The sequence below is a fragment of the Euleptes europaea genome, chromosome 1 (genome assembly GCF_029931775.1).
Source record: "Euleptes europaea isolate rEulEur1 chromosome 1, rEulEur1.hap1, whole genome shotgun sequence".
Classification (NCBI taxonomy): Eukaryota; Metazoa; Chordata; class Lepidosauria; order Squamata; family Sphaerodactylidae; genus Euleptes; species Euleptes europaea.
Genome location: NC_079312.1, coordinates 163210857 through 163225587, shown reverse-complemented (window position 1 = coordinate 163225587; position 14731 = coordinate 163210857). Strand labels below are relative to the sequence as shown.

The 14731-nt window shown below is 48.5% G+C and overlaps 1 protein-coding gene across 1 annotated transcript; it reads right to left on the bottom strand.

Annotated features, from left to right (window-relative positions):
* Nucleotides 1-8608: 8608 nt before the first annotated feature.
* Nucleotides 8609-9435, bottom strand: LOC130481693 (leucine-rich repeat-containing protein 3-like). Its single transcript, XM_056854465.1, has one exon. It carries the CDS (start codon nt 9372-9374, stop codon nt 8619-8621), a length of 756 nt encoding a protein of 251 aa, XP_056710443.1. The 5' UTR covers nt 9375-9435; the 3' UTR covers nt 8609-8618.
* Between the last annotated feature and the right edge of the window lie 5296 nt (nt 9436-14731).

The following is a 14731-nucleotide window of genomic DNA, read 5'->3' as shown; positions in this document are numbered from 1 at the left end:
CTCTCTGGCAGTCTGCGTGGCTGGACGGTTTTTCGGCAGAAACCTGACTTGCGCTCCCAAAGTCAGACTGAGAGTATCTCCCTTCCACTTGCCTTGGATTTCCTGGCATGTTGCATACTTGGATATCTGACGTCTCTGTTGCCTGAACGACCGCTAACCGTTTGGGATGGACAATTTTGTAACTGTACCTGAGGCAGGACCTAAAAATTAAAAAGGAGGACTGCCGTCTGTCTGCTTGCCCAGATCCCGGTTCTTTGCAAATGCAGAGATATTTCAGCACCTCTAAACCAAACCTGTTTGGGGGCTCTCTATAATCAGGATTCGTAAGTTATCATTTCGGAGGAAAATAAACGGGAGTCTTATGGCACCTCAAAAGTCTAGCGAGTTTTGTTCTAGCAAAAGCCCTAGATCCCATTTCATCAGATTTGGGGAGGTTTATTCTGAGTGCACATATAGTATTCGGGGGTGGGGGGACTGTGGCTCAGTAGTTCAACATCCGCTTTGCATGCAGAAGGTCCCTGGTTCTGTCTCTGGCATCTCCAGCTAAAACGGTCAATAGATGATGTGGGGGAGCAGCTACCCGTCACAGTAGACAGTAATGCCCTTGATAGCTTAAGGGTCCGATTCAGGATGAGGCATTGTCACATGTATTTCAGTGTGCTGCTGAGCCTGAAACCTAAAAATTGGGCCATTTGCATGTACGTGCACACTGAAACTCAGTACACGCATGAGGGTTGGATCATCCATGTATGGGAATAGCAGAAGCGTGTTCGGCCGTTTAGTTTTGAGGTAGATATGATAGAAGCTGATAGGCTGGGGGGGGGGGAGAGAAAACATACTGCCCCTGCTGCCAGGAAGCCAGGTTTGAAGTTCCAATGATCAAATTATGGGTGACTTGATTCTGTGGCACCCGTTTCAAGGTTAGAAGAAACAAGATCCTGCCATAATAGGCAGCAGCTTGAGCTTTTAGTGCATTTTATGACTCTACACCTGTGGTTCTCAACCTTTTTCCGACCGTGGCCCCCTTCAGACCTTGTTTCCTTCCTGTGGCCCCCCTGTCCTACTGGTAGAAAGGTAACTGTTTAAATGTCTTGTTTGTAAATAGCCAAGGAACAAAGAAGCATAAACAGCCACACAAAATGCACGCATGCAGTTCTTATTGGGAAACTGAAATTTACCAAAAAAGTACCCCACAAAAAGGGAATGCAACACACTAATAAACAATATTTACATACAAGGGAGAACTCTATGGTCAGTTTCTGTTTTACCTGTTTTATCTGGCAAACTAGCCGCAAATAAAATTTATTTATATTTATTTATTACAAGGGAAACCAAAGCCTCTACCACCATTGCACAAGATTGCAGTGATACAAAAATCCACAGTTGCAAACTGTGCATAGAAGTGCAATGAAGAAAGTCATGTGTTAGGTTTTCATGTATTTCTGTTTTCTTCACTTCTCACTTCTCTGTGGCATCCTCGTCTCATGCCGTCGGCCCCCATTTACGCAATTTTCACCTGTGGCCCCCTTGGAATATCCTGGGGTCCCCCGGGGGGGGGGGCACATGGCCCCAGGTTGAGAACCACTGCTCTACACCTTCCTGAGGCTGGAAGGAACGGAATAATTCAGTATGAATTTAGGCAAATGAATGTAATTTTAGGCCTAGTCTTCACCAAGGAAGTCAACTTGCATTTGGGCTATATCATTTCATATTGCACAGAATGCAGCACCGTGCAAGGAAAAAGAAATTCTCTGCACATAGAGAACTCACTTGCCAGGGAAAAGGCTCGGTCAGAACTCTTCTTTATCCAGCGGGACCAAACCAGGAGAGATGCAGGCAGATTCCTCAGTGGAACAGGCTTTCTTGGGAGGTGGCGGGCGCTCCTCCTTTGGAGGTTTTTAAGCAGAGGCTAGATGGCCATCTGTCAGCAATGCTGATTCTGTGAACTTAGGCAGATCATGAGGGGGAGGGCAGGAAGGGTTGCTTCAGTGTTTGGCTCTCGTGGCCCTTTCTTGCATGCCCAGGGGAATGCTGATTGCCACTTTGGGGTCAGGAAGCAATTTTCCTCCAGGCCACATTGGTCAGGGTTCCTCAACGATTTTTTTTGTTGGCCATCTTCTGGCCATGGAGCACAGGTCACTGGGGGTGTGGTGGGGGGAGGTAGTTGTGAATTTCCTGCATTGAGCAGGAGGTTGGACTAGATCAGGGGTCACCAAACTCATTAGTCAAGAGACCCAAATATCAACAGTCCAACGATTGAGATTTCTTTTGAGAGCCAAATTTTTTAAACTCAAACTATATCGGTAGGTACACTGTTTATTAACTTAATAAACTTTAATTAAAATTTAGCAGAAGTGGAAACCAGTAGAGCACCTACTGCACAGTGGGGTGGTGAATGGCTGTGGGGAGAGTGTAACCCCCCGCCCCCGGTTCCTTTTGAAAGAGGCACAAAGTAGCAGGAAGAGGGGAAACCTGTAGTAATAGGCCAGGGGAGGGCTAACAATTGCCAGACAAAAAGGCCCACTGTTTTCTCCCCCCCCCACCACCACCATCACCCAGTGAGGGTCCAGATGTCCAGGGATCCCGGGCACAGAGGAAGAGGCCAGCAGGTCCCCGGTCTGTGTGTGCTCCATGCAAACAAACAAGGGGGAGATGCACAGTCCATCCTTCCTTCCCCCCGCCACGGACATGCCAGTTCCCTCCTGGCCAGAGGGAGGGGCAGGTGCTCACCCCCCCCCACCATTCTGGGACCAACGGGCTCCAGATTCAGGGCAGGCAGGCGGGTGCCCGGGCAAGGTGGCTTGGCTGGAGGAGCCCCCCCCCAGCTGGGGGGCAGGCAGGCAGGGCCGTGCGCCCAGGCGGCTTCCACGGGGGGAGGGAGAAAGGAGAGTCCCCCAACTGCCCCTCCCTCCCTCCCTCCCTCGAGGACACGGCGCCAGCCCCCTCCCCCCTCCCAGGGGCGGCCTGAGCAAGGCCTTGGGCCCGCTCTGCAGCCCTGGGGGCGAGAGCGGCCGTACCGAGAGGCCCGCGCGGCAGGGAGGGGGGAGGTGGCGGCCGCCGGGGCAGCTCGCTCTCTGCCTCCCCCTCCCCTTCGGGCTGCGGGCGGCCTCAAGCGAGAAAGGCGCTGCGCGAGGCTTCCTCGTCCGGGCGAAGCGCGTCCAAAGCAATGAGAATTTCTCTCGAGCCTTTCTGAAGAGGGACTCAAGGAGCCAACAGTAGAAGCCAAGAGGCAGCGGGTGGGCTTACTGTGCAAATATCAAAACGGCGGCTGCTCCCTCCGCTGCTTAAGAAACCCCCAATCCCCACAGCAGGCCCGCCAGCAGCAGCACCACGTGGTCGCTCCTTTGTAATTCGAGTGCCTCCTGCGCAGACTTCTCCCCACAGCAGGCCCGCCAGCAGCAGCAGCACGTGGTCGCTCCTACGTAACCCCAGCGCCCCCTGCGCAGACTCTCTCCCGCCCCCCGCCCCTTTCGCTACTCAGCCAGGCCTGGACATGGAAAGAGCCGCACTCAAGGGCTCAAAGAGCCGCATGCGGCTCGGGAGCCGCACTTTTGCGACCCCTGGACTAGATGATCCTGGTGGTTCATCTCTATGATTCTAAGATCCTTGATCGGATTTCCAGTCAGTTTTCCTTTGTAAATCGCCACTGTAGGGGGCTGCAATTTGAATCTGGACCTGAGAGGAATGGTTAATTTCCCCCTCCTGTTTTCCTGATCTCGAACAGCCATGCTGAACTGATATTTTGCCCACTTGGGGAAAATATATGGGCAATCTATAGGCTTTTTCCTAATAAGGCAAATAACTTGGGGGGGGGTGAGGTTGGGAAAAGCCAGCTTCCTTCACCAATACCACAGTTTCACTCTGAACTGAGACACCCCGAAGCTGTTCTTTATGAAGGGAACATGCCCTGGTTTACAAGTGTCTCATCGGGTTTGGTCCTAACTTTCCATGTTTGTTCGTTTTTTTAAAATGAAGGAGTATTCAGTCAGATGAGCCCTTGAGAGAGGCTTATGGTGAGAACTAGGCTTTATGGAGGATTGCTTCCTTGGTGAGGAATTTATTAATGTAGGGTGCAATTCTGAGCCTGAGAGTCAGCGTGGTGTAGTGGTTAAGGGGTCAGACTAGGATCTGGTAAACCCAGGTTCAAATCCCTACTTGCGCCATGGAAGCTTGCTGGGCGACCTTTCCTCGGGTTCCTATTTTCTATTCCCTTCCTAAGATACATAAGTCTTTGAAGGACCCTCCGGGTCGTCCCATCATTTCTGCTATAGGAAGTATCCTTGAACCATTGTCTAGATTTGTTGATTTTTTTCTGCAACCTTTCAGTAAGCTTACTGTCTCATATATCAAAGATTCTAGGGATTTCATAAACAAGATTGAAAATTTATCCTTACCACTGGATGCCAGTCACACCATCTCAGCCCTGACCCTGGCTAGTATTTGGATGGGAGACCACCAAGGAATATCAGGGTCATGACATGGAGGGAGGCTGGAGTACGACAGAGGCAATGGCAAACCACCTCCCAACATCTCTTGCCTTGAAAACCCCACTAGGGGTCACCATAAGTCAGCTGTGACGACTGCAAAAAAGAAATATTGAACCTAACAACTGGTGTAGGAGAGAGAATTTCAGCAGGGCTCCGACACTTGGATAACGCAGCACAAGTTGCTGGCGTGCGTCATGTAGTGGTTAAGAGCGGCGGTTTGGAGCGGTGGACTCTGATCTGGAGAACCGGGTTCGATTCCCCACTCCTCCACAGGAGCGGCGGAGGCTAATCTGGTGAACTGGATTTGTTTCCCCAATCCTACACACAAAGCCAGCAGGGTGACCTTGAGCTAGTCACAGTTCTCTCAGCCTCACTCACCTCACAGGGTGTCTGTTGTGGGGAGGGGAAGGGAAGGCGATTGTAAGCCGGTTTGAGTCTCCCTTAAGTGGTAGAGAAAGTCGGCATATAAAACCAACTCTTCTTCTATCTTCACAATAGTCTTTACTCCAGGCCCATATGATGGTGTAATTATAAAGATGTTTTTTGTAAAGCGACACTGGCAAGCCAAGGGGAGCAGTTTAAGACAATACGCGCAGCGGGCAATCTTTGCCTTGCAGCAGTGGGGAACTCAGGCGTCGCCCGCTTTTAATAATACAATAGATCTGGTGGAATGACTTGAAAGGCTAGGCCAATTATTAAAATGATTTGGACTTGAAACAGCTGGAAATAGCCAGAACTGATGAAATCTGAGGACCTAAACTGACCTCAGACTGTGCTTAAAGGGCATTAAGAAGCCTGTCTGGAAGATGGGATGTTTGCGTGGCGATTGGGTTTCATACATCTACTTAATTTTAGAGCTTTCCACTCTCCAAAGACTTGTGAAGGGCAAATTACATTTTAGAACCTATTTTTCCCCAAATCAAAATAACATTTAAAGCCTTTAATTAGTTCACCAGTTGCTTGAAAACAAATCTGGAAGCAATGCAAGAACTTCATGTGATATTCTGGGCCTGGTTTTTACGGCTGTTACGGAGCGAGCAGCATGAGCTTGCCACTTGCCTATTTATTTTATTTAGATATTTATACCCGACCAAAGCAGCTTACACCACTGTTCTCCACTCTTCCATTTTATCGTGGCAGCAACCACCCAGTGAGGATAGCTTATGCTGAGGGTGTGTGACTGGCTCAAGGTCACTCAGCAATAGGGTGACCTTGGGCTAGTCACAGCTCTCTCAACCCCACCTACCTCACAGAGCGTCTGTTGTGGGGAGGGGGAGGGAAGGTAATTGTAAGCCGGTTTGATTCTTCCTAAAGTGATAAAGTCGGCATATAAAAATTCTAGAAGAACTTTAGAAGAAGAAGAGTTGTTTTTTATATGCCGATTTTCTCAGCCTTTTAAGGAGAATCAAACTGGCTTACAATCTCCCTCCCTTCCTCTCCCCACAACAGACACCCTGTGAGGTAGGTGGGGCTGAGAGAGCTCTAATAGAGCTGTGACTTGCCCAAGGTCACCCAGCTGGCTTCATGTGTAGGAATTGGGAAAGCAACCCGGTTCACCAGCTTGCAGTCCACCACTCATGTGGATGAGTGGGGGAATCAAACCAGGTTCTCTAGATTAGAGTCCGCTGCTCTTAACCACTATACCATGCTGGCTCTCTTTAGCCTCCTGGGGCAACACAGGCCTGGAGAACGTGCCTGTACTTCAATACCCCTCCATGCAGTGACCAGACAGCCGTGTCCTCTCCTACCCCTTCCCCCATTCAGCAGCTGGACAGCGAGTGGCTGTAGCTGAGCAGATGGGGAAGAAGCCCCTCCCTGTCCAAAAAAAAAGGGATTAAGGGGTAGGGATTTATGGTTGTTTTCACTGTTAATCCCCTAGCATCAAACTGTAATATCTCTGGCACCACCCCAGGCAAAACGAGAAACTAGCGATGGCTCTGTGCAAAGAGAAATCTGGTTTGATCACGATTATGCATTTTGTAACTGGGAAAGTGTGTCTATCTGTAGGAAACGGGGATTAATTTTTAATCGGAGGCTCTTGATCTAGCCACACCAAATGGCATATGGGATAGACCCCCTTTTGTTTTTGCTAGTAGGTCAAACCGGAGGCTGGAAAGGAATTAGAGCACGGAAGGAATTTTAAGGGGGAATCAGCAAAAGGGGTCAGCGTTTTCCTCAAAGTAATGTGTTTATCCAGCCCTTACCGAGCGACTCGAGGTCTAACTACGCAACGTTGCCACAACTCTGCGGTTCGTCATCAATCAATAATTTATTAAGGTCATGGACCAGCAAAATAAAACATATATTATCAGGGTTGTTATAAGAATATATATTTACACACACACACACACACACACACATTCTTCCATTAAAACATGTATTTAAAAAGCAAATACATGTCATTGAATCAACACTGTACCTCAGTAGACACTGGCATCTGCACAGAATCTGACAACTCTGCCCGCGATTTCAGACATAAGGTCTTCCCGGGACTTCTTGGAGGATGGGTATAATAAATATCTTCTTGGGAATTCAAAATGGTAGCCAGTGAAAGAATGGTACTTTCTGCTCTCAGCCCTCCAGGAGTAGCTCTTACACACTGGACGGAGAAGATCAGAGCAAGGAGGGCAGGGGAAAGCATTCACCGTTAAGGGAAAGTCTGTAAAGGAGGGCGGTTTGAGAAAGTTTATGGGAAGAGATTTGACCTGCAATTAAAAAAAAAAGCAACATTTTACAGTCCTATATAATGGCCTCAAGTATTATAGAGACGGAGAAAATGACAGAATTATACCTGGTTCAGGCAAAACCATGGCTGTTTTAAATGATGGTTAGTTTGTGAAACCAGGATTAAGACCTTAATTTAATCTCTCAAATCCTGATTTGTTTTAACTGGTTTCAGTGCTGATGCTTTGGTGAAAACATCTCCATAGCCAAGGATTATGTGTGAACTCCAAGCCATCTTTAAGGTGGGTATGCCCGCACTTGGATGTCATGTGAAACCACAGTCAACATGAACTGTGGTCAGTTGGCCAACTTCAGACCGTGGTTTCAGATCCTGCTTTGATGGAACTGAAGGCATTGTGCCAAACAGAGGGGGCATTCAAATTATCACACTAGCTGCAGTTTAATCGAATTAAACCAGGGTTTACATCTGGTTTGAACTGAGCCTTAAAATTGTAAACTCAAACACCTGGTTAGAGTTAGAGAGGTCGCACACTGCTGAGCCTGGGAACAGAATCAGGTCTCTCAATCCAAGGATTGTCCATGTGGAGATTTTAATAATATGTGGCTAGTGGGCAGAGCCAGGAACTAGTTCTAGACAGGTGGAACCTTTGGGGATTTGCGAGGGGACAACAGGCCAGGCCTGGTAGAGCAGGCAAAAAAAAAAAAAAAAAACCCAAAAAACCCCGACATAAGATGAACAATTGGCTCAAAATACCTGACTAGTTTGGAAGAAAAAAAAACTGATCCCAAACCCAAAGCAAAAATACCAAGTGGACATTTGACTGGTAACCCTGAACCAGGCCCTGCCTAGGAGTCTAACTTATTGCTTGGGCATGTGGCACAGCAGTGGGAGTTGGGATAATGCGGCTGTAATTGAGAGCTGGTGTAGCATAACTTCATGAAATGAGGTGGTGCTGCCACAGGAAGGATTTAGCTATGATAGGAGCTCAGAGTCAATGCCGTGTTGGGATGGCCTCCTTCACAAAGAATGCTGGGAACAGTAGATTTGTGCAGGGAGTGGATTAGGGTTGCCACCTCTGGGTTAGAAAATACCTGGAGATTTTTGGGGCGGAGCCTGAGGAGGACGGGGTTTGGGGAGGGACTTCAATGCCATCGAGTCCAATGGCCAAAGTGGCCCTTTTCTCCAGGGGAACTGATTTCTACTGGTTGAAATTCAGCTGTAATAGCAGGAGATCTCCAGCTAGTACCTGGAGGTTGGCAACCCTAGAGTGGATGCTCTCATACCATTAACTCAAAGGGTTCCCTAAAGGGAGAAGCTATGGCTGTTTTTAAAAGCTTTTCAAATCAGGTTCAGAGCAGTTTAAATTGGTAGTGCAACCCCGCCTCATCTCTGCCCAGTCATCTCTGATGATGGCCGTCTTAAGTGCTGGCTGTGCAAGTTAGCCCTCAGAGTATGGTGCTGAGTGTGTCTGTTTCTCCCTCCTCCTCAGGGGTAGACTGTTTGCGGGGCAGGGGCAGGGATTTGAGGTACTCCAGGTGACGTCTAGATTCAGCTTGGTTGCGTCGGACGTAATAGATGACGTAAGTGATGACCACGGTGAACCAACAAAACATGGTGAGCAGCATAGCCAGGTCAGTGTTCCTTTGCTGGCTGACACAGAGGTTGACGCCACTGTGGAGCAAATGGGCCAGGGGCTTGCCAATATACGCCTCCCACGGAGCAGTGGCACACACAATGTCATCCACTGTCTCCGTGTCCAAGGGAAGAGCCTCCATCAGTTCCTGCAGGGAACAGTCACAGTGCCAGGGATTGTCATAGAGCTCGAGCTTGACCCACACCAGTGTGGCAAAGGGAGACACCTCCAGTGTCTGCAGCTGGTTGCCTGAAAGGTCCAGTAGCCTCAACGTACCCCCCAGCCCACGAAAAGCCCCCGGAGCAATGTTCCTGATGAGATTGTCCGCAAGGTGGAGTTCTCGGAGCTGCGTCAGGCCGCGGAAGGCACCGTTCGGCACGTGGGTGATCCAGTTAGAGTCCAGGTAAAGTACCAGGGTGTTGCGAGGAATGTCGAAAGGGATCGCCATCAGCTGTCTCCGGTTGCACCACACCACACCACTCCCCACGGGGCAATCGCACCCCTGTGGGCATGAGAGGCTACTGTGCAGGCAGAGGAATAGGACCAAGAAGGAGGGCAACAAAGGCATCTCTGCATAGCTCTGTTTTCTCTTGGTGTGTTGGGATGGTCACAAGACAGGGTGGGGTCCGGATCCACGGGTCAGGAACATTGCCTGGAAAGCCAGGGGGAGAAGAGGAGGAGGAGGAGGAGGAAGAAGAGTTGGTTTTTATATCCCGACTTTCTCTACCACATAAGGAAGAATCAAACCGGCTTACAATCACCTTCCCTACCCCTCCTCACAACAGACACCCTGTGAGGTAGGTAGGGCTGAGTAAGAAAGCTGTGACTAGCCCAAGGTCACCCAGCTGGCTTCATGTGGAGGAGTGGGGAAACCAACCCGGATCTCCAGATCAGAGCCAACCACTCCAAACCACTGCTCTTAACCACTACACCATGCTTGGAGCTCTTAAGAAACAGAATGCTGGACCAGACTGGGATGGTGAAATCCCCAGATATAAAGGGGAACCAGTTTTCCTAGCTGCACAATGAAGCTCTCGGAGTTCTAAATCTAAGATTCGGCGTTTTATGATTTTATACGCAGATGCTTCAGAAGCCAGTGCAAGCAAGTCTAAAGAGATTCCTAAAGTTTTGATCTTTTGGTCAATATGGCCTAACCATTTGGAAGACTGATATTTAATGAGCATTAAAAGTTTAAAATTCAATGATGAAGAGTGCTTGGGCGTCATTGGCCCATATTCGTTTGTTTGATTACCTCTTCCAAGGAAAGGGTCACCGGGTGGGGGACGTGCCAGAACAGATGGGTCAGGTTAACTCGTGGTCAATAAAGCCTTCACTGGTTGCCTGTGCTTGTTGAACTGCATTCGATCATATATTCTCATGTACACATCAGGGTTGCCCCCTCTTGCAACGGCTACTTTAAGTGGTGCCTTCACCAAATTTGCGGTATTAGCAGGCGATAATGTTGAATGCCATGCTTTGAAGGATTTTATCAGCTGATTTCTGCCAACCTAGCTGCAGTTAAAAGCACAAGATTCCGCCCCTGCCATGCCCCAGTTTATTTGGGAATCCCGGTCCACAGGAACTCTGATTTCTGCTAATCATCTACATTTAAATCCTGCAACCAATCAGTTCTTTTAATTGCTTGCAGTACAAACTGTACAATGGCGTCCATGGCTTTTTTCAAAAGTGACAGCCGAACCCACAACAATTCACAGAGAGAGAGGGGGCACTTCTACCAAGGAACTATCCTACCTCCTGCCTGATACGTTAAACCAGGATAGCATTTGATTTCCTACAGGTAACAGCATTTTGACCACTTGGGACTATGCATGTAGGAATTGTTTGTCCCACGCCCCCCTCTATGCCCCCATCCTGTTGTTCTTAGTGCTGCCCAGAATTATCCTTGCAGGACATAATGGGGACAAAACATTGGTGGGGCTTTTGCACCAGAGTAGTAATGCAGGGGAGGGTTCCCCCACACACACCAGGACAGCCCTACAGCTGTTCTCTCGTTTCTTGCCCTTTGTTGCTGACGGAGCACTCATGCAGTTAGACGTTGACCATGCTGGACATTGAACATCCTGGCCAGGATGATCAAGGCTAGCCCGATCTTGTCAGGTCTCGGAAGCTAAGCAGGGTCAGCCCTGGATAGTACTTAGATAGGAGACCAACAAAGAAGTCCACAGTCGCTACATAGAGGCAAGCAATGGCAAACCACCTGTTAGAATCATAGAACAGAATCATAGAGCTGGAAGGGACCACCAGGGTCATCTAGTCCAACCCCCTGCACAATATAGGAAATTCACAACTACCTCCCCCCACCACACCCCCAGTGACCCCTACTCCATGCCCAGAAGATGGCCAAGATACCCTCCCTCTCACGATCTGCCTAAGGTCATAGAATCAGCATTGCTGACAGATGGCCTCTGCTTAAAAACGTCCAGGGAAGGAGAGCTCACCACCTCCCGAGGAAGCCTGTTCCACTGAGGAACCGCTCTGTTAGAAAATTCTTCCTAATGTCTAGACGGAAACTCTTTTGACTTCGTTTCAACACGTTGGTTCTGGTCCGACCTTCTGGGGCAACAGAAAACAATTCGGTACCCTCCTCTATATGACAGCCCTTCAAGTACTTGAAGATGGTTATCATATCCCCTCTCAGTCTTCTCCTCTTCAAGCTAAACATACCCAGCTCCTTCAACCTTTCATCATAGGCTTCCTCGGGAGGTGGTGAGCTCTCCTTCCCTGGAGGTTTTTAAGCAGAGGCTAATGGCCATCTGTCAACAATGTTAGTCTCCTGCCTTGAAACCCCTACAGGCTGGCTATAACTCACTGCGACTTGAAGGCACACGCTGAACAGGTGACGTGTTTGAGGGTAAGTGCTAGAAAGGGGATGGAGTTTTGCATGTCAGGCCCTGCTACTAAAAGCAGAGAAGCACAGCCGGTCAAAAAAGATGGCAACCTGCATCTAAGCCTCACCCACCTCCCTGCTCCAAACACACCTGTGTGGCTGCTGCTATGCTGGCCGGTCGTCTTTGCTGAGGCAGGTAAAGCTGTGCGGCTCTGAGGGACATCTCCGCTTCTCCTCGGGCCTCTGCCTGGCTTCCTCTGGGTTGGCGCAGGACCTGGTAGCCTCAGCGAGGGAGTTCTCGGGCAGCGTCCGCCGGCTCAGTTCCTCTCCCTGCTGCCCAGCAGTGAAAGAGCTGAGAGATGCTGGCAGTCGAAAAAAAGGCATCACCGGCCCCTGCTGGGCTATGCGAGGAGGAGCAGCAGGCAGGCATATTTTTATCTGTGTGTATAACTCAGTTCTACTCGAAGAGCCCAGAAGGTGCCAAAGCTCTTCCTACTAAGGCCAGATTAATACAAGCAAGAAAATGAGGGGTGGGGGGGGTAGAAAGGACTCATTGCACCCCATCTGGCTGCAGATGGCGGGTCGCATGAAGCTGCCTTCTACTGAATCAGACCCTCGGTCCATCAAAGTCAGCACTGTCTACTCAGACCGGCAGCGGCTCTCCAGGGTCTCAGGCTGAGGTCTTTCACACCACCTACTTGCCTGGTCCCTTTAACTGGAGATGCCGGGGATTGAACCTGGGACCTTCTGCATGCCAAGCAGATGCTCTACCACGGCCCCTCCCCACATTTTGGAACACTCACCTTTGGTTTTTTTTTAAAAAGCTTCTGGAAATGGAAAACCAGCTCAGCGAGCAGAGAGGGGTAATCAAACCTCTATCTGTTGTGCTAGTTTTCCACTGGTGGGTTTTTTAAAAATGGGACTTAATGTCCAAAACTGGAAGCTACCATCAGGCTGAACCAGTGAAATCCATTTCACCTCTTTATTCTCCTGCCTGATTCCATCTCTCTCCACCACTCAATATGTACTTTGTAAGTAATCCTGACGTACCCGGTGGCCAGTTCAGTGAGCTCACCTGCATTTACCACAAAACATCCAAGCTATTTTATATAGGCCTAACCTCAAATCTGACTACTGAATGCTGAGAAAAGTACCCCTCACTCTCCTCTAATTGACCTATGAAGGCTTCTTTGCAATGATGCTTTAAAGGACAGAAAAATGATATGTTCAGATGTACATATTCCTTATGAGGTTAATGTTGGGTCCCATGGTATGTGTGCATAAAGGACCTCCCCCTCCCTAATTACCCAAGCAGTTCCTCATAAGACTGGTGGTTCATCCACCAATTTCTAGATGGTTGATTAGCTAAACTTTGTTTCTCGGGAAATAAATGATTAGACTATATAGGTTCTTAGACTGTACAGTGCTGATAGGAAGAGAAAAAGCTGTCCCTGCCAAAATTCCCTTTTCTACAGAACTATGAATTGCTTTGGAGCCTCAACCTTCTTTCCAGCTGGTCTCAATTCCACAGTGATGGTGGTGGTGGAACGTGCAGTCAAGTCACAGCTGATTTGTGGCGACCCCGTAGTTTTCAAGGCAAGAGACATTCAGATATGGTTTGCCATTGCCTGCCTCCGCATGGGCTGAGAGAGTTCTGAGAGAACTGCGACTGGCCACCCAGCAGGCTTCAGGTGGAGGAGTGGGGAATCAAACCCGGTTCTCCAGATTAAGAATCCACCCCTCTTTACCACTACACCACTCTGGCTCTCTCAATTCCAGGGTAGAGGGATAAAATTTGTGAAGTAATAATTCTTTCCTTGTTAGACTAACTTTCTCCTCCCCTCCCTTCCCCCCGAGTCCATAGAGGGCCACAGTAAACATGGCAGCTGGTGGGCTTCCAGGGGTTAAGAGATACTTTCCTTCTTGTCCTCACGTTGACCTGCTTCCTCAACCTCTTCTAAGCTCCTGCCCTTGATCTCAATCTATGGATCTCTGTCCCGCAATGCAAGCTGGTTTATAACCCCGTTGACATCCTTCTTTTGATATAAAAACTCCCGTTTTCAGACTTTGTTTGAAGCAACATCCAACTTTACAAAGTTGGTCTCAGGCTGGGGCCTCTAGAAGTCTATGAAAGACGCTGCACCTCTGATATGGGCCCTATACCATTGGAAAGCTTGTTGATTACATTGCAACTCTTCCTCCAAGGGGTGCAGGGCCGTGGATGCCTCCCCTCCACTTTATGCTGATTTCAAGCCCGGGAGAAAAGGTTCATCTGGGAGACTGCCTGGCCCAAGGGCACCTCGTGAACTTCAAGGCTGAATGGAGATTTAAACCTGGGTCTCCCTGGTCAACATCCAACTCTCTAACCACTACGCTACTTTTCTGGGCTCCCGAACGTTAGCTTTTCCAACAGAGATGCCCCCTCACTCATATATATATTTATTGATACAGTCTGTTTGACCAGCCAAAAGTTAATACATAAAATTATCTGACTTAATAAAACTGCAAAACTAATATTAATTACAAAATTAGACAGAAGTCTAATGATATTAAAATGCAAGGTATTAAAACAAATCACAAGAATTAACTTAATATCTTAATATTTCTAAAAAATATAGCAAGGTTTAGTAATTTTTCCCATTCTATTTTTGCGACTTTTAATTGCGATGGCACAAAATTTGGCATTTGGGAGTGAAAAGTGTGGAGTTTCGCCCATCAGGAGCCTCCTAGTCAGAAATTCTACTGGCTTATCGGGGTACCTCACTCATATGTTGCCCAGGAAAATATAGGTACCCAAGCCAGTGAGAAGGCAACCTTTGTACGCACTAGCTTCAGTCCCCAGCATTTCAAGAAGCTGTGCTAAAACAACTTCTACTTGAAAACACTTGAAAACATTTGTTTGGTGTAATAAATGTTCCAAGGAACTTAAAGCACCAAGGAGAGGCTGCCGGATGCATCTCTACACCAGCCACTGCTCTAGGTTTGCTTCTATACAACTGCAAGGCACAGGCTGATTTTTTGACTTGTGAAGAAGTATACAAATCATGAACACATGAAGCTGCCTTAAACTGAACCAG